This window comes from Telopea speciosissima, chromosome 2 (assembly GCF_018873765.1).
Source record: "Telopea speciosissima isolate NSW1024214 ecotype Mountain lineage chromosome 2, Tspe_v1, whole genome shotgun sequence".
In the NCBI taxonomy this organism is placed as follows: Eukaryota; Viridiplantae; Streptophyta; class Magnoliopsida; order Proteales; family Proteaceae; genus Telopea; species Telopea speciosissima.
The window spans coordinates 17,978,093-18,003,912 of NC_057917.1; the positions used below are offsets into that span (position 1 = coordinate 17,978,093).

Sequence of the window (25,820 nt, forward strand, 5' to 3'; positions counted from 1 at the left end):
TAGCAAATTGGAGGGGATAATGATTCCTAAATGGAGTGTTATTAAATAGCATAACACTATGGTTGCAAGTTCGGCCTAGAAAACCCACATTTTTTGGGGCTTGGGCTTGGGATTGGAACAGAGTTAGGATTGAGAGATCCCAATTTGACATCTAACCAATACGTGCCAGGTTGGGATCAATGCCTGAACCCAATTACATGTATCGTATACATAATGTATTAAGTATGAGATTGTCTAAATGCCACATTTGTAGGTGTATTTAAAACTTATACCTTCTTTTAGTTGACTTTTGTTTTGTTCCGGTAAAAGTTTTCATGCATGGCCGTGCATGTGCACGACCTACATTACATGCAACAGACTGGCATAAATGCGAATTTGAAATGACATAAAAGCCCCTGCACCCCTTGTTTAATGGAGTTGATGGGAAAATCTCCCATGTATATGTACCTTCCCCATTTTCTCCTAAAAGTTCTATAAGTCAAGGGTCAAAAGGTTTTTCAAAAAATAATTTAAAAGTGACTTGTCATTATCAAAAGATGTCATTTGTCTTGAATGTTTTTTAAGTATACATGTGCGATGATAGGATTTACCCTTGAAAAAAAAAAGTGCGTTATACTAAAAGGGCAAACAAGTAAGGTTACAAAACATTTGACACCTTAAGGGGTGTCAATACTAAAATCTCATTAAATATAATAGTTACTGATCAAACTCGTATAGGTAATAAGTATGTTATATGTAGACACCATATACATGATGTATATAATATATGTAACGGATTGCTTGTGTTATCTACTTATCTCTAAAATACATCTAGAGAGAACCCAATATGTAAAATTTTGCATACTAACATTGCCTTATTTTTAACCATATACTATAAAAAAAAATAAGAGTATACAATAAGAGTGCATTGACTAAATTCATGTAAACTTTGGTTATACTACAAAGAGAGTATAAAATAATAGTGCATTGACTACATTCATATAAATTTGATTAAAAATCAGGCTGAGAAATCCTAGCCCAACATATGGGGCTTGAGTTTTGGAATACTGGCCTATCTTGATTTCTGCTGACTTTTACTTTCATAATGGACAAAACATTAAATTAAAAAAAAAATGGTTTTCATAGGTAAAAATATATTTGAATGGTTCGCTCTGTTTCCTTTGGGTTTTGTGTTTTCATTTTTTAAGTGTGTTTTCAAAAGATGTGTCTTTTGAGATTATTTAGAGAGCAAGTCTTAAGAAGGTGTCACTCGTCTATTCATAGAAATGGTTGTTTGGCGTTGGACCTTATTGGGTCTAGCCCCATGTGGAGTTTGATGGGTCATGTTGGATTCAACCCATGTGAAGGCAAGTGTCATATGAGTTGGCAAACACTTTCTGTAGTGGGTTATAGAAACCGAAGAGACACTTTGGAAGAAATGTGTATTGAAATTTTTCTAAGAAGAGAGAAAATGACAAGGTTAAAGACCCTGCATCTTTTTTATTTCTCCCGCAGTTTTTATTAAGTGTTCACATTTACAATAAAATTTATGAAAATTGAGCTACAATTTATTCTTTTGAACAGAAGCATTGTGTTAAGAAGAATGGTTTAGCTCAATTGAGAAGCTAAGAAGAAGGATTTCTTGGAGCACTTGAAGAAGAAGTACAAATTCTTTAGGGAGGTTTATTCTCACGGATTGGGTCATTCTTGAGGCCGTTTATGCTATATCTCACACTTTACAGTAGTTGGACAACCGAAATTACAGCTTGTGATTGTCGGTTGGGTACTTCAAGCTTTGAAAGAAATTATTGGTGGATTTTAGAGTTAATTTGGTAGAAACTTTTTGATGTGTGAGGTAACCTACAAAACTCTTGAAGTGCTTCTTGTTCTTTTTAAATCTTATTGTAATCTCAAGTTTCGGGCATAAATTTGACAGGTCAAAATTGTAATCCTTATTTGATTTTAGTGTATTAATGCTTTAAAGTTGTCCTGTTATTTTTTTTTCCTTTGACCTGGAAGGGTTTTTCACGTTCAATACGGTGTTTGCATAGCTTGTGTTTACATATTCTTGTTCTCTTTGCTTTTTTGAGTAACACAACTGGGAAGGCTTTTCTCCACCTCTTCCCAACAAGTGGTATTATTAGAGCTTGGATAGCTTTATTTTATGTGTGGCTAAAAAATGGATGCAAATAGTTCTTAAAAAATAACTAGTTTGAATAAAAAGCAATTGGTTGATTTGAAAAGCGAAGATGAAATAAATTATCTATTCAAGAAACCTCTATTCGCCAATTAAAGGGATAGAAAAGAATCTAGGAACCGTATTCGTCGATGACTGGAGTAAATTGTATAAAAAATTAAGGGAAATTTTCACGTACCTCCCCTGAGGTTTGCTTTAATTATACTTTCAGCTGTGAGGTGTGAAAAATAATGCATATCTCCCCTGCTTTCCAATATTAATTAACAAAAAAACCCAGTCGGTTAACTGGTGACTGAAAACGTTAAAATTATATTTTAATTGACCAAAATGACCTTCATGCTAAAATGAACACATTTCTTCATTATTTCCCTTATTTCTATACTCATCCTAAAAGCTTTGAGTTTTTTTCCACTTGCAGGGATAGGGGAGAAGAGTGAATAACATCACACATCACACACAAGTGATGTTGGATGATAAAGCTTGAGTTTTTACCAATGGCAGAACAAGGAAGAAATCTAAGCAAGGGGAAGAAAGAGAAACCAGGTTCAAAGTCTTCTTCTTCAATTCCTCCATATTATGATCTGAAAACCAGGGATTAGTATCGAATCTTCTTCTTCCTCTATATAATAATATTGTGAGATATTCGCCGATGAGTGGATTAATATCGCATCTTCTTCTTCCCCATACAAAACCAGGGATGGAGTGGCTCTTGCGATTGATCTAGCCCTTTTACGAAGAACCAAAATCACAAGAAAATTTAGGGAAATGCTTCGTAACACTTGGCCCTACCAAATCCGAACGAAAAAACATTCATGAAGCGAGGATTACAGAAAAAGAAAGTCTACAAATTAGGGCTGGCGGATCAATAGGAACCAACGATGGTTTCCGTTCCACAACTCACAGCAAAATAATAAGTATGGCTTCGAACAGAGTTGATTAGAGAAAATAATCAATGTAATTGATCCCATTTAATTGGGATAAGGTGGGGTTGAGTTGTACACAACAAACAAACAAACTGGGGTAATATGAGAACCCTGACAAGTGTAGCTTTATATGGAATTGATTGGAGAAAACGGATCCATATGTGGGCGATCAAATTTAATTGAGATAACATTGAGTTGAGTTGTTCCAACAAACAAATGCACTATGCTAATATGACAACCTACTCACAATGGAGAGAGAGAGAGAGATAGAGAGAGAGAGAGAGAGTAAAATTTAAGGCCGTGTTTGGTACGCATTTTTGGAATGCATTCTAGGTCAATTCTGCATTCTGGGAGGATAAAAAGAATAAGTATGTATGAAGATCAATTCTAGTAGCTTTTACGTTTTGGACTTGTCAGTTTTGCTATATGAGACTTGAGAAATTTTTTTTGGGGATTTGGGTGGGTTGGGGAGGAGGCGGATCGTGTCCTTGTAGAAGTACCGTCCAAGGTTCTCTAAAGCCACTCGCATAAAATCCACTCCTCCTGAGGGATCAGGACACGATCCGTGGGGGCCGTGGGGAAATAGTGGTTAATGCACAACCCACCAATAAGAGCCTCCCATGCTATCGAAATGTTGCCACATGGCAGTTTGGTTGAGCTTAAATTTTCTAGATAGGATACTATTCTCACATGTCAAATTTAAGTCCAAATAGATCTTAATTGCCACATAAAGATTTAAAAATCCAAGATGACAAGTGAATGCATATTAATGCATGGATTAATAAGACGATTTATGCATACTAATTATACACAAAGAATGTATTTTTGCCATTTCATTACATTGTAGATTGTAGAATGAGATGGACTACTGCTAAGGAAACTCTTCTAAGTGGGCTTCTCAAAGGAGATATTTGGGATCATTATCGTCTCCAGATCCCTGCCCGGTACAGTTGTCCGGTTCCTCTCATAGGAAATGACGATCTAACCCCCTGCCCGAACACACTGCCCGAGTGAGTTAAATCATCATTTCCGCCTCCCTACAAGAGGAACTAGACAACTGTACCTGATAGAAAACCGGACAAGATAAAAATTCGAGACATCTGATGAGTCAGACCGAAAACATAAACATATATAAGACCATTTGAATGGAACATCTTGAAAAATTATCGTCTCCATTTATCTGCCCCTCCATTTCCTCCATTACATCATAGGGGGGAGTGGACCCCACCCGAGCAGTGTGTTTGGACAGGGGGTAGGGTGGTCATTTCCACCCCCTATTAGATATAATGGAGGAAATGGAGGGACAGATAAATGGAGACGATAAGGATCTACGACGAAACAGCCCTGCAGAACCCTCTGCATCTCTACACGAGATCGAGTGAGGCCTTGCTTCACCTGCCACCATACCAATTACCACCCCACGAGGCAAGAGTCACGACTCTTAAGTACACCCACTTAAGTGGCACGTACGTGTCTCTTTCCAAATCAAAGTCGCGACTTCTCATGCATACAAAAAAAACCTTTTCAAAACCTATAAATCTTACAACCAAACTGTTCCAGTCGCTGCCACCCTGAAGTCGCTACTTATCAATCAAACACAAAAAAGTAAGTTTGAAAATGAGCAGCAGGCCAAGGCCAAGGCCAACCATTTTTTACAACTTCTTTGAACAACAGGATCCACCGCAAGTAGTGTACAGGAGAGTCGACCAAGAAGGTGTTGGTCTGGAAACCAGAGATTTCATACAAGAATGGCCAGTTAAAAAGATTCTGACTTCAAGAGACATCAACTATAGTCAACTTGTACTGCCTAGGGATCTTGTTGAAGATTCTATACTTCCAAAATTATATCCCGAAGAACAGAACATGATTAACCGTGGCCAACAGTTACCGATTACGGTGAGAGATCTCGAAACCTTAACAGAACATCAATTGAAGTTGTGGGAAAATGGTACATCTTATGTTCTTACTGCTGGCTGGACTCCTTCTTTTGTAAGACGTAGAGCACTGGAAATTGGTGAAGAAATTGGACTTTGTTGGGATGACAGACTCCGTTTGCTGCGTTTTTCTCTGATTACTCGTCCACTTGCTGCTCCACCTGTTCCTCCACCTCCTGTGGCTGCTGCTCCTCCTCCTCCTGCTCTTGAAAAAATGAATAAATGAGGCCGGAGATCGAATTGAAGGTCGTTAATAACAAGTGTTTATTCTAAGTTCGGACTTAATAATTGGGGTATGTGGTCATGCAATTACAATGGATATATTTTAATGAGTGGCCGGTGGGCCAGGTTTACTATTAATTTTATATTTTATGTCCATATTTGAAATATCCCCTAGCGTTCCATTGAAATCCTTGCTCTATGTGTGTTTGTGCAACACAGATCTTCTACAGCGCGCTACCCTGTCCTTGTAGGCCAAACTACGGTCCAGGGATCAAACCATGGTTCCCTAGGGAAACCAATATACAAAAAAATTAGGGTTTTGCACGCCCTGGGTTATCCCATGGTGTCCCATGGGTACCCCATTAAATTTTAGGGTTTCCCATGGTCGCCCATGGGAATCCTGATGCATCCCTATTAGGGTTTCTCCTTTCCTTTTGCGTCCCATAAAATTAATTATCACAATAGAGACGGAGAAATTCATCTCTAGTCCATCTCATGGCAAGAGGGATCCATCCCATACTCGAATGGACAGCGGAATTAAATCAATTCAAGTTTCTTTCGCATCCCATAAATATTAATAATCAATAAATTGAAGGAATTAATAAAGAATTGCTAACCTGGTGAGCCTCAAGTGTTCCTCCTCCAATAGACAGTGGTTCTTCATCCAGTGAGCGCTCCAAGCAAACAGATCTGAACCTGCAATGGTGCTACCAAGGTTCTTCAAGCCAATCCCAGATGCTCTCAAATTCTTCAGCACAGATCTAGGGTTTCACAAACCCTAACTCTCAAACACAGATGAGAGAAACTAGAAGAAGAAGAAGAAGAGATCTCAAAGAGGGAGAGAGAGACCAAAACGCAGAAGAGTGGGCCAGGCAAAAACGTGGAGCACTACCCCCCTCCTGCGTTTTCTGATCCTTTTATAGATCTAGGGTTTTAATTAGACCTTGGATGGATTACTTTAATCCCAGTGAGAGTCTCTCTCTCTCTCTCTCTCTCTCTCTCTCTCAGTTTGGCAGTTCTATTTAAACTCAAAGTGCTTCTAAAAGGAGAAGAAGCAGAATCTAATAGAGAAAGTATTAATTAGCTACTTTATTTAATTATTAATGGATAATTACAATTAACATCAATTCCATTAATTAAATAAAGAGCCAATTAAATTAGCAAATTCCAAATAACTCCATATATGATAACTATTATCATATATAACCCCCCACTAATCAACACTATCATTATGGAATCTAGGGCACGTACACATGTACTGCCAAACCCCAATCCATAGTACAAGTCCATATACGAGCGTCTGTGCATCTGATGGGGTCCCGCAAAACTCGAGAAAATACTTTGTTCAAATAATTATAAATAATGTATCATTTTATGTAAAACAGATTTTTGCAAAACCATTTCCAAAACGGCACTGGATCAAGATTCTGATCCGACCATGCACAGACAGTCTCTATCTTGGTGTTTCCCAATCGGGCAGTGGTGATCATGTTGGATAACTCCTTCACTCACAAAGTGTTCACGTATTCCCAGAACACCGGCTTTGACTTGCTTGAGTCTCAGTCATTGATGAACCAAAGAATGCGATCCCACTTTGCAGTGACAGGGTTCCCTCAGGTATAGGGTGTCGGTGACATATGTCTATCCCTTCCTACATCTGGCAGTAATACATGAGGGAATCGACAAAGTAGATTCTTCGCCAATGCACACATCAAACATGTGAGCACTCGCATTCGTACCCTGACATCACATGTCTAGGCATACCCAATGCGACGACCATATGATAAGGGTGCCCAGCCCAAACCCTAGTCGCGACTACCATTTTAAGTATAACTTACGGACACATAATGCTCAAAAAGTTTATATCGCATGTGACAATATTAAACAAGAATGTATAAATGTTTAATACAAAGGTGAACCGGGTTTGATGGACACACACTTGTCCAATAATCCTGTCTGTGCTGCGCAGACATAGGGCCACACGTAATGATCGCCTTATTTTTTTCCGAGCAAGGCACTCGGGCAGGGGTAAGGCGGTCAATGCGTGCCACCTTGTGTCTGTACAGCACAGCAAGATGGGCAGCCCACGCCGTAGAAGATCTGGATTCGTGTGTGTGTGTGTGGATTTGTTCAATAGATTACTCCTCGTAAAGGCCGATTTTATCATATGTTTCCATTAGTTTGATGGATTCCAAACAAAAAAAGCTACAATAACGCTAATGCATGCAAAAGGTAGAAGACGTACATTCGCTTTCATGTTAAAGAGGAGGAAGTCATGGTTAAGGACTTAAGGGTGTAACCGAAACCGAATACTGAATCCAAAACTGAGCCAAATTAATCGAACCAAATTAATTCGGTTCAGATTCGGATTGACCAAGCAAGATTTTAATTTTGTTCTATTCGGATATGGTTTCAATGTAAGAACCGTTAGTTCTAACCGAAACCGAACCGAATGACCGAACCTAAATCCCTATTTTTTTTTGGTTTTACAACTTTACGTTTGATAGTTGACCTTTAGGCTTTAATGCTTTATTTCTTCATTCCTATGTTGCAGGAGACTCTTTACCTTCCAAGTTCCAAGTTCCATTATTTTATAATTTTTGAATTAAATGGATTTTCAAAGTGTGCATTTAAGAATGCAAGGCCCAAAATACAAGATAGGCATTTGTAGGACTTTTAGTAGGAGATGTTGCTGGGAATTTAAAGCCAAATAGTAAAACCACTTAGCAAACCGGTTAGGAACTGAGCTGTATAACCGAATTAAAACCGCATCAAGACCCAAATTAGAACCGTATTTTATAACCGAATTGAAATCATAACCAAACCAAATCGAGCAGGTTCGGATTTGGATTTAATTCTAGAACCGAGGCGGTTCTCGGTTCGGATTTGAATCACACTATCACTTCATGGAACCGAACCGAATGATCAAAACCGAACCGAATGACCGAAACCGAACCGATTGACACCCTTAAGTCATGGTTACTTAGATGTGGATTCTCTACCATGCATGGGTGTTCCAATTAAGATTTCATTTGGCATTCTTACATACATTTGACAATTAGAATCTTGATTTGTGTGTTGGACTGAATTAATGCTAATGACAGGTTCAGTTTATTAAGTTATTATAACAATAATAATAATAGTAATAAAATGCATTAAATAGTCTTTAGTTGAAGAGAACTTTGGGTGGCTATTTGCAAGATTACAATGCTACATTGTGAAAAATAGAGGATCTATATTTATGTGTGTAACTTAATTGATTTTATTTATTTTTGAATTTGAATTTTCATGTGAATTTGGATTCTGCCTTGGTGGTGTTGTGCACTGCCATGAAAAAATGCAATATTTGGAAGGGGGTGGTATTGGTTCTAGAAATTATTCTCCTTATTGTTGAAGCTCTTCATCCAATGATATCTTTTACGTTCAGAGAAGGCAACAGGGCGGCGGATTGGTTGGCGAACCAAATTTGTGAATCGGCTTCTAATTTATTCTTCAATTCTCCTATTGATCTTCTTTGTGGTCAATCTTAGACAAATTACTAGGGAGGATGCGGTGGGTCTGCCAGTTGTGCGAAGATAGTTTTGTTTTGCTTATGGGGCTTTGTAGAGCGGTAAGGTGCTCTATTGAGAGTGAGAGATTGACTTTGTTTTTTTGAGATGGGGTAAGGCGGGTATGTCCACCCCTCTTATTTGTTTCTCTAAATGATTTGAGTACTAATAAAATCTTAGGGGTCAGCCCAGCCGAGGTCCCTGATAATATTTGGGTTAAAAAAAAAATAATTTTAACCTGTTTATACACACTATATGTGATCGACGATCGATAAGCATTCAACATGGGTGATCAAAGTCTAAATCTTGCATGTTGCACTTTGGTTGGTTGTGTCCTCTTTTCTCTTCAGTGATCATACATGCCAAGCAATACATCCAGCAAGCAAAGGGAAATATTGTAATCAACTTGATCATACTAAGGTTGTGCCTCAAGTTGTTCAAAGTCTTAGCAAATTAAATTGTACTTGAAAATTTATTTATTTATTTTATATAAAATGTATCTCTGCGTACAAATCATACCTATTAATGTTTCTATTATTGGATGTTCAAATTCATCTCAAGGAAGGTCATGGATGTAAATATGTGTTGTGGAACACATATGAAGGTCATTATGGGCCTGTTACCGTCTCTCATTGTATGGCCAAGAATGGTGTATTCGTTGAGAAGGGCTATTCTGGAAAAGGCTTGGTTAAGCCAAATGTTGATTAAAGTGATATTACATAATGCCTTAGATATGTCTATGAGAACTAGGGATGAGGCTCAACAAGCTCTGGTGCAGAGTTGCCTATACTTGAAAAGACCATCAGATTGGACAGAGGAATAGAGTATATCAAGATCAAGTTCATAGTGAAGATCATGAGATGATCAAGTCCATGCGGATAGGTTCGGGTTTAACAGAACATGTGGGTTGAAGAACTACTTTCAGCTCATATGAGCCTGTTACCGTCTCTCATTGAATGGGAGCTTTGACGTGAAAGAAATAACAGAAGACATGTGGAGAACCGTGGCACGGCGGGGACAATTATTGAGAAAATTAACCTTCAAATTTCAAGCATGACCCTCTTTTAAGAGGTTCTTATTTTACAATGCTTTGCTTTGAAGCCCCCACCTATAAAGCGAAAACCTCCCATTCCTATTTATTGGTGCCACCATTCTATTCAGTGAAACTTAATGTGGACGGTGCATGCAAAAGTAACCCAAGGTCTGGTGGTGGAGGAGGGATTATTAGAAATAGGGATGGTGTTGTACTGGCAGCTTCTCAAATTACTATGGGGAATGCACTAATTCGGATGTAGAATTAATAGCGTTGAAAGATGGCTTGAAGTTATGTGCAGATTTGGATTTATCGGATTTTTTTATCAATTCGATCGGACTCATTCACAACTGTGTACTCGGTTTCCCAAAAGGTTTGTAATGTGTGGAAAGGTTGTATTGGTTTTAGGAAATCCTTTTTTTTTTTGTTTATGTAATTCCCTCCGTCCTATCATTCTTTCTCCTACAGGGAAAGCAACAAAGCAGCTGATTGGTTAGCCAATCTAACCTGTGAATCTGCTTCTAACACGATATTTCACGTTGGAGATGATTTCCCGGCTGATTTTTGTCGCGCTATTTGGGAAGACAAAGCTGGTTTACCAGTTCTCAGACAGTAGTTGGTTTATGATTTTTGATATCGTATTTTCTTTCTGTCAGGGTCAGGGTGCTTGAATGAGTTTTTGAGAGACCTGTTCTCCTTTTGGGCCGGGGTAAGGTGGTAAAGTCCCCCCCCTTGTATTTTCTTAATTGATTTTTTTAATAAAATCTTAGGGGTCTCCCCGGGTCCCAGATAATATTCGGGGTAAAAAAAAACTATAGTGGTCAAAGTAAGATGATAGATGCTGAATTCTCAAATATCGGCCTGACATGAAGAGCCGACTCTTTTACATTAGCTTGCAAGAAAGATACTACTTCCAGGTTGTCACTCTTTATCATCAAGTTGTAAGCTCCATCAAATATTGACTCTAGCATACCTTCACGAATGACTATTGCTTCTCCCACTAATGAATACAATTGGATCAGAAACACCTACCCGAGAGTGTCCGAGGTGATCACGAATGAAAAATCATAGCCCACTACGACTCTTATCTAGATTAGAGGATGTATCACAATTGAGTTTAAAGAAACTTGCTGGTGGAGGAGACCAAATAGAACATCTTAAAGTGGTGGAATTAGGAATCACTTGGGGCGAAGAAAATGACACCTAAAGAAATTTTTGGCAAGCTTGTTGTGTGGCCATGATTATCTCTATTGGAGCCCAGCTCTTCTTTGCAAAGATTAGATCATTTCAAGCATAGTGGAGGTACCAACAAATGAAAGAGCATAATGAGGTGGTCTCATTGGTAACTGTTTTCCCTTGCGTGGAAAATGACCTCCATCCTTGGATCCATCTGTGGAGCTTAGTTCTTCATTGATTGGAACAATATACGTCAAGGTACAACCGAACCACATTGCACGAGCGAATGGACATTGAAGAAGAAGGGAAACTAGAAAACCAAGAGAGAAGGGAAACTAGAGAGGAAGAGATTCACTCGAGAGCAAGTTCAGGAGATTCGGGGACCACACACATGGCAAAGAGATTTTTTTTTTTACATAGGAAAGGATTAATTAAATAAGAGAAAAATTACAACCTAGTGTAGTTATGTCCCCTAGCATCTTTACATATAAGGGAATATAAGGGGGGAGAGAGATTCATGAGAACGATTCACAATGTCTGCGAGCTAATCAGTGTAATGGTTAGCTTCCCTATAGCAAAATATAAATCTGATCTTGGTGAAATGATGGGAGAGCTAGGAGATGTCCTAGAGGAGGTGCCAAGTATCCCAGTAAGCATGCTTCTCATTGTTGATGGCCTTAATGATGAAGAGAGAGTCGGACTGGATAATGATATGGTGATGCCATTTTTCGTAGCATGAAGGATGTATATACGAATGGTAAAGACTTTAGTCCATAGGATGCTCTGGGAAGGGGAGGCGCCAGCTACGGGAAATAAGGATCATTGTTAAGGGTTTTACTAATACATTTGTAGCCTCACAGGTTGTCATGAATGTAACCATCACAGCTCAAGGCCACCCAATTTGGAAGAGGGGCTTGCCAAAAGTGAAGAGTAAGTCTTTTGATGGAGAAATTAACCTCAACCCCCCAAACCATGAAGAAGTTCCTAGTTTTAGGATTGTCAATGACTTGATTCTTAGCATTTGAGAATCGAAGCACAGTATCGTAGATATTGGTGTGGACAATTTCTTTAGGCTGACGCTTATTTGAACTTCTCCATCTAGTTGGCATAATGAGTTCCCTATAAAATGAAGAGTGGACCTTGTCACCTCTCCAGCCTAAGAGTGGGTGAGCATGCAAGGCATATAGTTAGGGGAGAGGATGGACATCTGAACGGAATGGAAAATGGAACAGGTGAAGAAGAGATGGTCCAAGATTTTATGGGTTCTGAAGACAAAGGCAGCAACGAAGGTCAATCACAATCCCCCAAGAGGCTATCCTTTTCTTGGTGGAACGGTGGTCACACAAGGCGAGCCAAGTGTTGAAACTAAATTGGGGGGGTAGAGAAGGAAAGTAAATAAGCTTCGACCAAGGGACATGAGAGCGTCTAGCTCCGAGGGACTTCCAAGTAGAGGTGAGAGAGAATTTACCATTGGAGGTGCCAGTCCAAATAACATCGGAGATGAGGCTTTTATGAAAAATTAGTTTTTCATTTAGCCATGGACCATGCCAAAGGAAAGCTTGGCTACCGTTATAGATGAGGGTAATGGTACAATCCCTATGCTTCAGGATGGCTTTGAGGGTTGGAGAGGCAAAGAGGGGAATGATGATAGACCAAATGGATTTGTACGAGAGCCATTTACTCTTGATGTAATCAACCCAAATGGAGGGTTTGGAAGAGGCCAATGACCAAAGATTCTTGAGAATAGTGGCCTTATTGAGTTCACTTAGTCGATGAAGCCCCAACTCACCTTCCTTAAGGGGGCACAGACTGTGGACATGGCTATTTTATAAACTATTTTTGACCCATGATGTAGCCAAAGGATTTGCTAAGAGACTTTCAATTGCCTGGATAATCAAAATGGAGAGTTGGAATACGTGAATCGAGTAATTGATGATGCCTATGAGAACATATTTGATAAGTTGGAGCTAGCCAACATAAGAGAGAGAGCCCACCCTTTCCAATAAGAGATTTTAAGAGAGATGGTAAGCAAGAGGAGGCAAAGACATCATAGTTCAATTTCTTAGAGGAAGCGAGTCATTGAGGTATCAGATAGGGAGGGAGCCAATGTTGATTCCCATCGTTCCAAAAATATGGTGCTAGATATCAGAGGTGCAGTTGGAGAAGAAAAGAGCCGACTTACTACAGTTTATAGAGAGGCCAGAGAAGGAGAAAAAATAGTGGATGATGTCCATAAGGTGTTGTATGTTGAGGGACTGGCTCGACAGAAGAAGAAGAGAACATCAGCTAATCAAAGATTGATTAGCTTGATCTGATGGCAATCTTGGTGGAGCTGGATGAGGTTAGAGTTTGCAGCTTTACTAAGGAAATCACTATGGTATTGGAGAGCGATTAAGAACATGAATGGGGTTAGGAGACAGCCTTGGTAGAGACCCCCAAAATTGGCTAGATTGCTTCCCATTAATCGTAACAACATAGTTGTGGTTGATGATGCATCCAACCAGCCAAAAAATGAATGTAGGGAAGAAGTTAAGGTGATGGATAAATGTGAAGAGGAAACTCCACTGAAGAGAATTGAGGGCTTTCTAGATGTCGACCTTCACTGCAAGTCTAGGTATCCCTTGGGGAGGTGATAATGATGCATAAGTTGTTGGCAAAGGAGGATGTTGTCAGTGATATTTTTTCTGTGGATAAAGGTCGATTGGTTAATTGCAATAAGCTTGTCCATGACTGGTTTCATCTTGTTGGCCATAATCTTGGAGATAAACTGGTAGATAATGAGGCTAATGAAAATCAGCCTCAAGTCATTAAAGGAATCTATGTTACCTCCTTTAGGGATGAAAGTGATTCGAGAGAGCTTGAGCTCTTAAAGCATACATTTATTACAAAAGAAATCTTTAATTTCTTCATAGAGGTCATAACTAGTGATATCCTAAGTGGATTTGAAGAATATGGGACCAAAACCATTTGTCACAGGGGCTGTATTATCATCGTAATTAAAAACAACAAGGTGAATCTCTTTAGTGGTGACTGGTCTAGACATAGGATTAGCTCAACATCAGAGAGGCGTTTATTGACCAAGATGATAAGATGGGGGGAGGATCTGAGGGGAGTCACAGAATGCCACGCTAAAGTAATCAATAACTCCTTTCCTAATTACTAAGTCTTCGATTAAGAAGGTCTCATTAGAGTCTTTGATGGAGTGGATCATTAAAGATTCAACAAGATGAGAGGGACCGATGAAAGAATTCATTATTGTTGTCGCCAAGCTTGAGCCACCTAATTCTCGACTTTTAATGATGCTCGAATTCCCTAATCAAGATGAGTTCACGAAGCTTTGCCATGATGTGCCTTTCCTGGGAAGCAAGGGCAGTGTCATTGTAGCAGGGTTTTAGTTGAGACTGGAGGTCGATGATGGGGGCTTTAATCTTATGGATTGGGTTTCAAGATTGGGAAAAGTGGCTTTGTTCTAAGATTGTAAGGCTTCTTTGGTTTATCGGAGTTTAGAGAGGAGTTGGAACATAGGGGTCCCTGATTACGGAACCACCCAAGCACAACGAATAAGGGGAAGAAAATCGGGGTGATCAGACCAATGGTTATAGATATAAAAGGGTCGAAAAAAGTTCTAAGTGATAAGGCAAAGACTGCAATGGTCCAGACTTCAATGGTCATACAACCCAGTCCACCACAGGATTCTTCTCAACAGAACCCTTCTAGCGTGTTGCTAAAATTTTTGGCTTAGTTCCTAAATTCTTGTAACAAAATAGTTACGTGTACAGACTCCAAAACACATCTATAAATACAAATTCACCTCCTGATAAACACAGAGGAAACAATTCTGATTTTGAATACCTTACATGGCATCAGAGCCTTGCTTCTAAGCACATCAATCAATATTTTTTTTCTCTGCTTTCACAATGTCTACCTCACCCTCCTCCAACTCCTCCACTATCTCCTCTCTTTCTTCCTCTACTCCATTTGGCTTTGGCAAAAATATATCTCACATTCTCCTAATCAAATTGGACAAGAATAATTATCTCCTGTGGCATGCGCAGTTCCTTCCTCTTTTTTGCCTTCATGACTATCTCAAATTTATTGATGAAAGCCATCCTTGCCCTCCAGCAACTTTACCTACTGACTCACCCACTTCGGATGCAGCTGCTACTTCCATTGTCAGTCCAGCGTTATTTACTCTGGCAACAACAAGACCTTATGCTCCTATGCTGCCTTCTCTCAACACTTACTGAATCAGTCTTATCTCTCATTGTTGGACTGAACTCCTCCCATGTTGTGTGGACAACACTTGAGAAACATTTTGCCTCCCACTTTCAAGCACGCATTATGGATTTAGAATTTCAGCTTCGAATGTTGAAGAAAGGAACACTCTTGTTGGTTGAATATGTTCAAAAAGTAAAAACTTTGGGTGATCATCCTGCGATAGTAGCTCACCCAGTTCCAGATTATCAAATGGTGTGGTCTTGGTCCTGAATATGACGAGTTCGTCACCTCCATCACCTCGCATCTGGAACCCATTGCTTTGGACAACTTTCTTGGAATTTTTTATAATCATGAGGTTGTTTTGTAAAGCCTCACAATTGATTCTGTTCTTACAACTCCAAGTGCAAATCTGGCTGATAAAAGCCTAACCAACAACATTGACAACCACTATTTCCAACGTGGTCGTGGACGTGGGCACAGCCGTAGTTGAGGATGCGACATATATGGTTATGATAATGTGGACAATAAACTACGTATTGTGTGTCAAGTATGCAATCGAATCGGACACACTGCCATTTAGTGCTATCAACGTTTCAATCCCAGTTATACTCCACAGTAGTCTCCACCACATGCTATGTATGTTGCCTCAACCTCCAGTAATTCTAATGTTGTTTGGTATCCAAATTCTGGTGCAACTCATAACCTCACAACTAACCTTGCAAATCTCTCAATACCGTCCACTTATCAAGGTACCGACCAGGTTCGAGTAGCCAATGGAACAGGTTTGCAAATCTCTCATGTTGGGTCTTCAACTTTACAAACTCTTATTTCTTCATTTACCCTAAAAAAATATTCTCCATGTTCCTACAATTAAAAAAAATCTGCTATCTGTTTCTTAGTTTACAAAAGATAACAACTGTGTCTTTGAGTTTCACCCTGATTTTTGTTGGGAAGCTCCTCCTGCAAGGCCAGAATAGCAATGGTCTCTATCTTTGGTGCACCTGCTTCAAATAAAAAGGTGTCCTCTTTAGTATCTTCATCTCTCACTAGTTCATATATGAACGGTCTCTCTTTTGATGTGGCATGATCGACTTGGCCACCTATCTCATTGCGTCGTATCATCTATTATTTCCAAGAATAAATTACCTGTTTTAATTTCTTCATCTTTTAATTTTTGTGAACCATGTCACTTGTGAAAATCTCATTATTTACCATTTTCTAATTCAGTTTCTTGATGTAATGCACCATTGGAATTAATCTAATCTAATTTGTGGGGTCTTTCTCCCCTAACATCTGTGACTGATTTTCAATATTACATTTCCTTTGTTGATAACTTTAGTCGTTACACTTGGATGTTTCTAATCTCACAAAAATCGGAAGCTCTTTTGGTGTTTATCTCTTTCAAAAAACAGGTGGAGAATTATTTTGTCACTCGCATTAAATGTTTTCAATTTGATGGTGGTGGAGAATTTAAAAAGTTCAAGGACTTTTTGACAGCCAGTGGCATTTTCCATCGTTACTCATGTCCACATACTCAAGAACAGAATGGGCTAGTGGAACGAAAGCACAGGCATATAGTTGAAATTGGGCTTACCCTCCTCAATCATGCTAATGTTCCTCAAACACAACGGGACCATGCCTTTGGCACTGCTGCTTATGTAATCAACAATCTGCCCACTCCCATCCTACAGAATGTTAGTCCCTATGAGAAGCTCTTTAAAAAGCCACCAGACTATCACACACTCTGTGTCTTTGGTTGTGCGTGCTATTTTTGGTTTTGAATACCTTACACTAAGTACCACAATCCAAGGAGATAACCATGCTAAATAGTTTAAGATGCTAGGGGGAGGAATTAGTTGAGGGAGGAGGGAAAGGGCATTATCATGAATGGTTAATGAGAACATGATCGAGTTTACAGAAGATATGATTGTCACCAACACTTTGGTTGCTCCATGTGAATTTGAAACCCGTCCAGTTTATATCAAAATACCAACATTCCAAACACAACTAGAGAATCTTTTGGTGGATTTAATGTGAACAAGATTGCTACTGAAATTATCATTGACAGAGAGGACATAATTGAAATCACCAAGGAGAATCCAAGAGTCATTGATTACAACAACCAAGGTGTGAATAGCTTGCCAGAGGGTTTCATGCTCGGTAGCATGGTTACTAGTATAGATGAAAGAGATTGTGAAGTTGGTTTTCTCCTTCTTGAGAAAACTCAAGCAACTGATGACTTGGTTAGTAGCAGAGAGGATATTGATATCTTCATCTTTCCAAAGATTCCAAATCCTACCTAAAGGGGTGTGGGTGTAGTTAGTCATGCAGTGCTAAGAATGGCTAAACAACCGAAAGGTAACAATGAAGTTGGGTTCATGAACCCGGTTTCAAGAAGGCAAAACATGTTAAGATTTTTTTCGGAAGCCTAAGAGGAAATAAACATTTGCCTATCTTAGGCATTAAACCATGGATACTCCAACATTCAATTTTAATTATTAGGGTAAGGTGGGGGTTTGGGAGTGGTTTGTCGGCCTCCCTTGTTTGGCTTTCTATCATGATTTCACATAAAATTATGGGGGTTGACATATTCAGATTGAGTATCACTTAGCAAGTGAAATTGATTGGAATGAGGAGGAGGGTTGTCGTGCATATGGGGAGGTGAATTGTAGCTAGGATGGGACTAATGATGTTAGAAAGGGAGGAGGAGGGGTCAACGGGAAGGGATGGAGAGGAAGTCAGGGGCACCATGGTCATGGTAGCAGGCTTGCCCTTAAGAGGGGGAGATGGCTTAGCTTAGAGGGTCTGGGTCACAGGTTTTAGAACTGTTTGTTGGGTTAGACAGGATAGGGGAGGGTTGGGCTGATTAAGAATGAGTTAGTTAGGATCGATGGCTTAGGTTGGTTGGGCTCGGGTTGAGGGGGATGCGACCCGAGGGATTGGGATCTAGGCTTTAGAGAGGGTTTCCCTAGTTCCACTTCTCTCAATTGCTTCCCACAATAGATGGAGGCAGCCTCCATTGTGTGATCAGAAGGTGGAGAGACAATGTGATCAAAGGTTGGGAGATCAGCCATGTATAGGTCGTCGGTGTCAAGGGATATATTTACTAAAACCGACGGAGAAGGGGTGGGGGTATTTTTGGAAAAAGGTGTCTTACCTCTGTTACGATAATGACCAACATGCCATTTTTGGTTATTGGAGGAGTCTGGGGTGTTCTGTGTTGAGTGTTTGGGGTTCAACAGACGGACATTTTTTAGAGTCCCAAAGACATGGCATGTAGAGCAAATGGATGGGCGCTATTCGTAGATGATGTCTTAATTGATAATCTCGTCCTTCACTTGGATGAGAATTGTGTAGGGAAGGCCATCGGTTGTATAAATCGATACATATATCTAGGCGAAGGAGAGGCGTTCCCTAGACGTTGTCTTCTCGTTAGTGTAGAGGGGTTTATCGAGTATGACGGCGACACAACCAAGAGTTTCTTCTCCCAAGAGATGGAGGTTGAGTTCTTTTAAGGAATCTTACCCATAATGGAAGTTTGCTGACATCTCGAAGGACGAGGGAGACCTTGAGAGACCATGGGCACAAGATGAGTGGGCGATTGTCAATTTTCCATAGGCCTTCTTCAAGTCCTTGCTTTCAAAAATTAAGTCCCTGAAAATCGAAGATAAAGACAATGTTGTCTAGACCAAAGACTTCCACTCCACTGAGGTGAGCCCAATGGTTTTGAACAAAGTGAACCATGACAGAATAGGAGGGTTTTTGGCCGAGAATGTAGCCGACAATAGCGGAGCCTCATCTTTTACGTTCAGCTTATGTATCTTATGGGGTAGTGAGTTGTCTTCCTACCATTTACATCGATTGGAGTGAAGAATTGCAGTTGGATCCCTTTTCCACGAGACCAATTGGTGTTAAACAAAGAATTCCATGGAGCTGATGGGGGAACATCACCATTGGGAGGTGAGGTAAGGGCCACCGGCAAGTGGGACTTGCCAGCGACCATATGCTAGAGTTCGGTTATAGAGGGCAAGAATATGACCGTTGCATGAATAAAAAATAGAGCTTCGACCCCATGCACGATTACCTCAAAATACTGTGGAGTGACATGATTCCTCATAGCAAAGGCATTTTACTTTCTTACTCAAACTCGAAAAGGGTAAGCGTATGGCAGAGAATAGTTCAAGGCTTCCAGACCCACTTGATCCTATGAATAGGATATTGGAGTGGCTACAACAATTATGTGATTTGTTTATAGCAGTGGAGAACTGACTTCCTATACCCATACAAGGAAGTTATGCAACTCCTGAAGGTGAAGAAAGGTATCTGACATAGTCTATAGCTAATAATCAAACTCAGTGGTTCATGAATAGAGTTCAAAGAGGGAGTACATCTGAAGACAACACCTACTACAAAAGGACTGATATACTATAAAGAAGGTGAAGCTCGAAGTTCCCTACTTTGTTGGACAAACGGATCCAAACTTGTTCCTTGATTGGGTTAGATTCTCTAAAGGAATATTTTGACTGGTATGAAATGATTGGGGCAAGGAAGCTTCACTTTGTTTACTTGCAATTGACTGGTCGTGCTAGAGAATGGTGGAGATTCTATGAAGAAATGCTTAAAGTTAGAAGATGTGAACGTAAGACTTAGGAAGAGATGAAGCATGAGTTAAAGAAAAAGTACCTAGCCAGAGCTTATCCAAAGTGATCATAATGAACAGTTATGATAAAGAAGAAACAATGCTTGAAGCTTCAAAGACAAAAGGTCAACAGGTAGAAAAATCTCCTGAAGAGGTCTATGTGGAAGAGATCAAAATAGACAGAGCTGAAACACTAGAAAATGAGAACCGAAAAGATTGTGGAAAAGGGTAAGCATGACTACTCTCCTAGGTAAGATCATCTAGGAAGCATCTCACAATGCTTATACATGAGAGGATCCACACTCCACTTTAGTGACAACATAATCACAATTGGACCTTTCAATAAATTAACTAAATAAATAAAGGCAAATTTCACGGATATCCCCTATAACTATTCGAAATGGCAAGTACACCCTAAATTTTGCAAAAATGTCAAAGATTACCGCTATTTTATGAATATTTATCAACTTAGTCAAGTCTGATAGGATTTTCCAGTTAAGTTGCTGTTAGTTTTTCGATAATGACCAAATTACCCTTAAAAAGTGAGAAACTTACCAGAATACCCTTAAGGGTAAAACCCCCAACTTAGCCAAAAAGAAGAAACTACAGTCATCGTTTTCACCTCTTAAAGCTGTCTCAGGGCTGAACGGAGAAGGCGCCGGAACACTATGCGCTACCATGGGCTGAAGATGGAAGAAGGAGAAGGAGCGAGAGTGCGAGAGCAAGGCAACCCAAATGACGACGAGATTCAAGAAGAACAGGAAGAAGAGAGGCCATGTTTCTGCCAGCCATGGAAGAATAGGTAAGCACAGGAAGCATCCAGGTAGTCGAGGTAACGCTGGAGGTATGCATCATCACAGGATCTTGTTCNANANANANCNTNCNGNTNANTNTNGNANGNTNGNTNTNCNTNANTNCNANANGTTGCGCAACAAGTTTTACTGCCCCATCGTTAACATTGACAAGCTCTGGTCGTTAATACCGCAAGAGGCAAAAGACAAGGCATCTCCGGAGAACGCACCTATGATCGATGTTACCCAGTATGGTTTCTTCAAGGTCTTGGGCAAAGGGGTGTTGCCTGCCTCACAGTCCATTGTCGTCAAGGCGAAGCTGATCTCGAAGATTGCAGAGAGGAAAATCAAGGAGGCCGGAGGTGCCGTAGTTCTCACAGCTTAGAAGGTTATTTCTTCTGCTAGTTATTGTTGGTTAATTAGTTAGGGTTTTAAATTTTGGAGATCCCCCCCTGAAATCTGTAAGAGAAACAGAGTATGAATTTTGGTACCTTTACATTGGGTTTTGTTTTGAAATTTCAATCAGAATTCTACTGATGTCTGATCGCTTGAATGAATGATCGATGGATTCGTTCTCAAAAAAAAAAAAAAAAAACAAATTCTAATCTAGGGTTTTGAATATGTTGAAATCAGATGTTTGTGGAAGTTCACGATCGTTCAAACCTCAAACCTAGGAATATCTTGCTCACTCTGCTCCCTTCATCTTCTTCGTCTCCGATTAGTTGCAGCGGCGGAAATATTGTATCTAATTCCAAGGTGATCGCAGCGGTGGAGTGTGGACACACTTTGTTCTTCTTCTTCTCCTCCTTCATTCGGCCAGGGATTTCAACGGCTGATTTTTCTCTAGCATCAGTGCTCAGGTACATCTCAGATCCCCATTTTATGCGTCTCATTCGCTATTGCTCAGTGAACTAAGCTTCATAAAATTGTATTCTCACGAACCTTCGTAAGAATCTTCTTTTGGGTTAGTGTTCTGCTGATATCTTCATTGGTTTCTTAGGTGTTCCGATCTCTCCTGAGTAGCTGTTGGATAATTTTTTTTTGGTTTTCGCCTGTCAAGAGGTGAACTAATGGATATCTATCTATTATTGAGTTTTGCTAACATTAGTGATTAAACTATTGGAAGTATGGTGAAAAAAGATAAGGGGAATGAACTTTCTGCAAATGGTTAATGATGAGTCGCTGCAAGTAATCGTCGCCGGAGAAGAAATCGCCGGAGTTGGTTGTCGACAACTTGAGCTGGAGCTGAAGTAGCCCACGGTGGTTGTGCTCTCCTAAGGTGCCTCAACGCGCTCCAGTGGGAAGAGAAATGTGGAAGATGATAGATAATTTTTAGGAAAATTTACTCAAAGGGTAAATTCGACATTGTCACTTTGGATGGTAATTCTTATTAAGAGGGTAAAATTATCATTTTATCTTTTGGGTGTAACTTTGTTTAACGTCAGGGAGAAGGTTGACATTTTTGCAAAATTTAGGGTGTACTTGCCATTTCGAATAGTTATAGGGGGTGTCCGTGAAATTTGCCCAATAAATAATCACAACTGGATGGTTAGAGTTATTGGGAGCTAGGGTTGTTTTCCAAACGAGTAGCTAAAACAAGTGGAAACCTTAGAAATTGCATCCTACTACTACAACAACCAAATAACACCACGGCTGGCTGCATTCTTCCATCAACTGTGAACCAAACAAAATGGAAATGGTCGAATCAGGTTCACTAGTCCAAGTCAAACAAAGGCAATTGAGCCAAAAAATTACAAATCAGAAATTCAGAAGATATTGCTAATACCCAATGGTTACTTTTAGCCAATTATAATTTACACTCAGATATTTCTAAAAATTGACCCGGGGGATTCGAAGAGAACCCTAAAACTATCATAATATAATTTTTTTTGGTGAATGGTACAGTGAGAATAACATATTTCCATCCTTATATTCTCTCGAAGAGAATCTTTATCCTCCTCTTGATATAAAAAAAAATAGAATTGCCACCTAGATAAGAATCTAGAATCCACATAAAACATATATTACTCCAATGAAGATTGGTCAAACCAAAAGATTTGGATAAGAGTTAGGTTGTGGACCAAGAATGTGTTAAACACTTAAAGTACCTTGTTCTACCCAGCCGAATCGGTCTTTCTATTACTTGGTCAAAATTAAGTTAAATTCAAAATAAGGTAAAGAAAATAAATCAAGAATAGAGGTAGACACATACCTTATTCTAATTAAAGTAAATATACGCATGCTTAATAGAAATAAAATATTAAATATGCACTATTTATAGAAATACCATTAACACGCAAAACCTTAACTAGTTGAATAAAATAACAAAGAAATAATATGAACTAATCATGGATGTGTCTTAAAGTATAATATCAGTTCATAAACTACGAACTAAATGGTAACAAAAAATAATAAAATAATTCAATCAATACTTAAATCATCTTATATGCACGAAAATGCACTTTTTAACCATATTTACTTTATAGGGTCATTTTTTAGTCATTTTACCTGAATGATCTCCAACATCTTTGAGATTACAAGGAATTTCTTAAACCTTAAAATAGAATCTTCTTTTAGTCCTCGAACAATTGTTCATCATCGCAATGAGTACGCTTCTGGGTGACAAAAGGATGTGTCTATATGAGTGTAAATTATAGGGTAATAGTTGAGAACACACAAAAGTCAACCATATCTTGTAATAGGTCCCCTATCTAATCTTGAAGGATGGATTTGAATCACTCATGATAAACTTCATGGCATACAATTAATCCATAAAAGAAATGATTGAGTTTTCACAAGTTAAAAAGAAGTCCCTCACCAAAATCCTCTAATTGAAAAGGGTATTTGTGACCATGAATGATAATGAATGAAAATCAACGATAAATCCAAAGTCCAATTATAGGGTCACATCACCAATGGAAGACTTCTTCCTCCTGTAGGGTTGAAGAAAAACTTTTGCTGACATGAAATGAACTTTTAAAATGTTTCTTCCACTCATACTTGTTAATATATGTTGTATGAGAAAAAGATTGCCACAACACCAGTGTACAAATTTTTGTGCATGGTTTGTAATCTTAGGATTGGATCAGTCGATTTGTTCGGATCGGATTGGCATCAACCGAGGTCGACCCCCAATAGGGCCAATATTAACTGATCTGATACCGATCATCCATTGATATGACCGAATGATTAAAAAGTAATAACAATCAATTTTATTAAAAAAACAGGGGCAATTCCATCCAATCTGAACTGATTCAGGACGATCTGCATCGATATTGGTTGAGACCAATCCCAATTCGATTTCCGATATCTTAAATTATGCTCCTACGCATTCCCTCTCATATCCCATCCGTGTACTCCACATACTCTTCTTAGCAAAACCCTTTACTGGACGATTCGATTTCTGACCTTTTCCTAGTGGAAAACTACACTTTGGCATTGAAGGGATCCCTCTCCCATATTATGTCAAGATAATTTCATTTCATTATTTAACTATATATCAAATTTCAAAGCCAAATTCAAACAAATACCTTACCATGTATGTTCAAGCATTCTTGTATTTTTCAGCTATTCATGTATACTCTTGTATTTTCATCCAAAGTTTTATTTAACAGCTTAACAAACTCCATTTTAACCGAAAACTAAACAAAGAAACATGAGAGACATTGGGATAGAGAAACCTCAACCACCATGTATGTCAATATATACAAGCTAGGTTGTATTATGGTGTGAGATAGAGAAACCTCAACCACCAAAGCAGAAGAGAATGTGACGCCTGCGTGGCAGCCAACCAGCTCAAATCCCTAAATCACAATGCAATCAAATGCCTAATCTCCATCCTACACATCCAGACAGATAACCTTTAGCTAATAGCTTTCAATTCTAATTTAACAACTTTGTCTTATTTGATCAAAATGTCCCAGACATCATCATTACCATGACGACGATGACCTCTTCCCTCATGCATTCTGTGGTTCCCACTTCAACCTATTATTTTTCCCGATTCAAATCTCAATAGGGTGAAGTGAAACTCTAGAGAAAGCTCACTGCCATACGTTTCAATTGGTTCAAAGTGGAATGGTCTCTTCTCGTTCTTATACTTGATAGTCAGAACATCCACAGTCATACCCGCTTTATTACCATATTAAGTTTTCATCTTAAAATCAATTGATTCAAAATGGATTGACCCCTTGTGGCTCTTATACTTGATAGTCGAAACACCGACAGTCGATGTGGGATTACCTTAATAGATGGATATGTTAAAAGCTCTGAAGTTGCAGCCATCATCCTCAACGACTCTTACTTTGGCGATAGATAATCCTTTCCAAACGACTCTTATGACTCAAAGTCGCCCGTGACGTGATGACTGACTCTAATATTAAATATTAGATACTTGACCGATACACTAAAATCTCAAGAACTGATGAAATACATAAAATCAAACCCTTTAACATATCTCATACTAGATTTGTTTAATGTCTATAACCTCATGTACTAGATCGAACCCCATTAAGCACATAACACCAATCCAGTCATCCAGATCCTGATTTCTGTGTTTAATAATAGAGAAAGACAAAGGGGATTGGCAGCTACCTCTCAAAGAATGCTTGACAGAGAGACCAAATGTCATAAAATCAGGCTACCATCATGATGAAATCCATTTGCTTACTAATTAGCAATAGAAATTGGTCCACTTCAACTAGTCCACTGAGATATCCAAACAAAAGCACCAGACAACGTACATATCTCACTCCAGGCAGCGTTACACTTGAACCCATGATTGGCGGGTCCCGAGTCCCGACGCAGCAAATAGTGAAAGCTTTGGTTTTAGGCTCTCTCATCTCAAGGCAATAATGCATGCAAGCCCAGACGATCTTCTTCACTACTTCACACATGGCTAGCTACAATGATAACTGAGTAGAAGTCAACTCACGAGAGAGAGAGAGAGAGACCCAATTAACACTCCTAATCTTACCAATCTATCTCAACTCTTGTGGCTGTGGGCATGGCATTGGATTCCTTGACACCTTTTTGCTTGAAACATTCCCATATTTTTTTTCAAGCCAAGATATGATTTCCCAAACACGTGAATCAATTAGTTATATATGTTTCTTCTTGCTTGTAAAAGCCTCCACACCATCCCAAGTTTCTCCAACCATG

General features: G+C 39.2%; 2 protein-coding genes across 2 annotated transcripts; both read left to right on the forward strand.

The window, feature by feature from the left end:
* Positions 1-4,716: 4,716 nt before the first annotated feature.
* Positions 4,717-5,259, forward strand: LOC122650517 (putative B3 domain-containing protein At1g78640). The gene has a single exon (XM_043843924.1). The coding sequence runs from the start codon at positions 4,717-4,719 to the stop codon at positions 5,257-5,259; it is 543 nt and encodes a 180-aa protein (XP_043699859.1).
* Positions 5,260-8,119: 2,860 nt separating this feature from the next.
* LOC122652164 (60S ribosomal protein L27a-3-like) lies at positions 8,120-21,085 on the forward strand. The gene is made up of 2 exons (XM_043845839.1): positions 8,120-8,151; positions 20,568-21,085. Exon 2 carries the CDS (start codon positions 20,605-20,607, stop codon positions 21,043-21,045), a length of 441 nt encoding a protein of 146 aa, XP_043701774.1. The 5' UTR covers positions 8,120-8,151; positions 20,568-20,604; the 3' UTR covers positions 21,046-21,085.
* Positions 21,086-25,820: the final 4,735 nt, after the last annotated feature.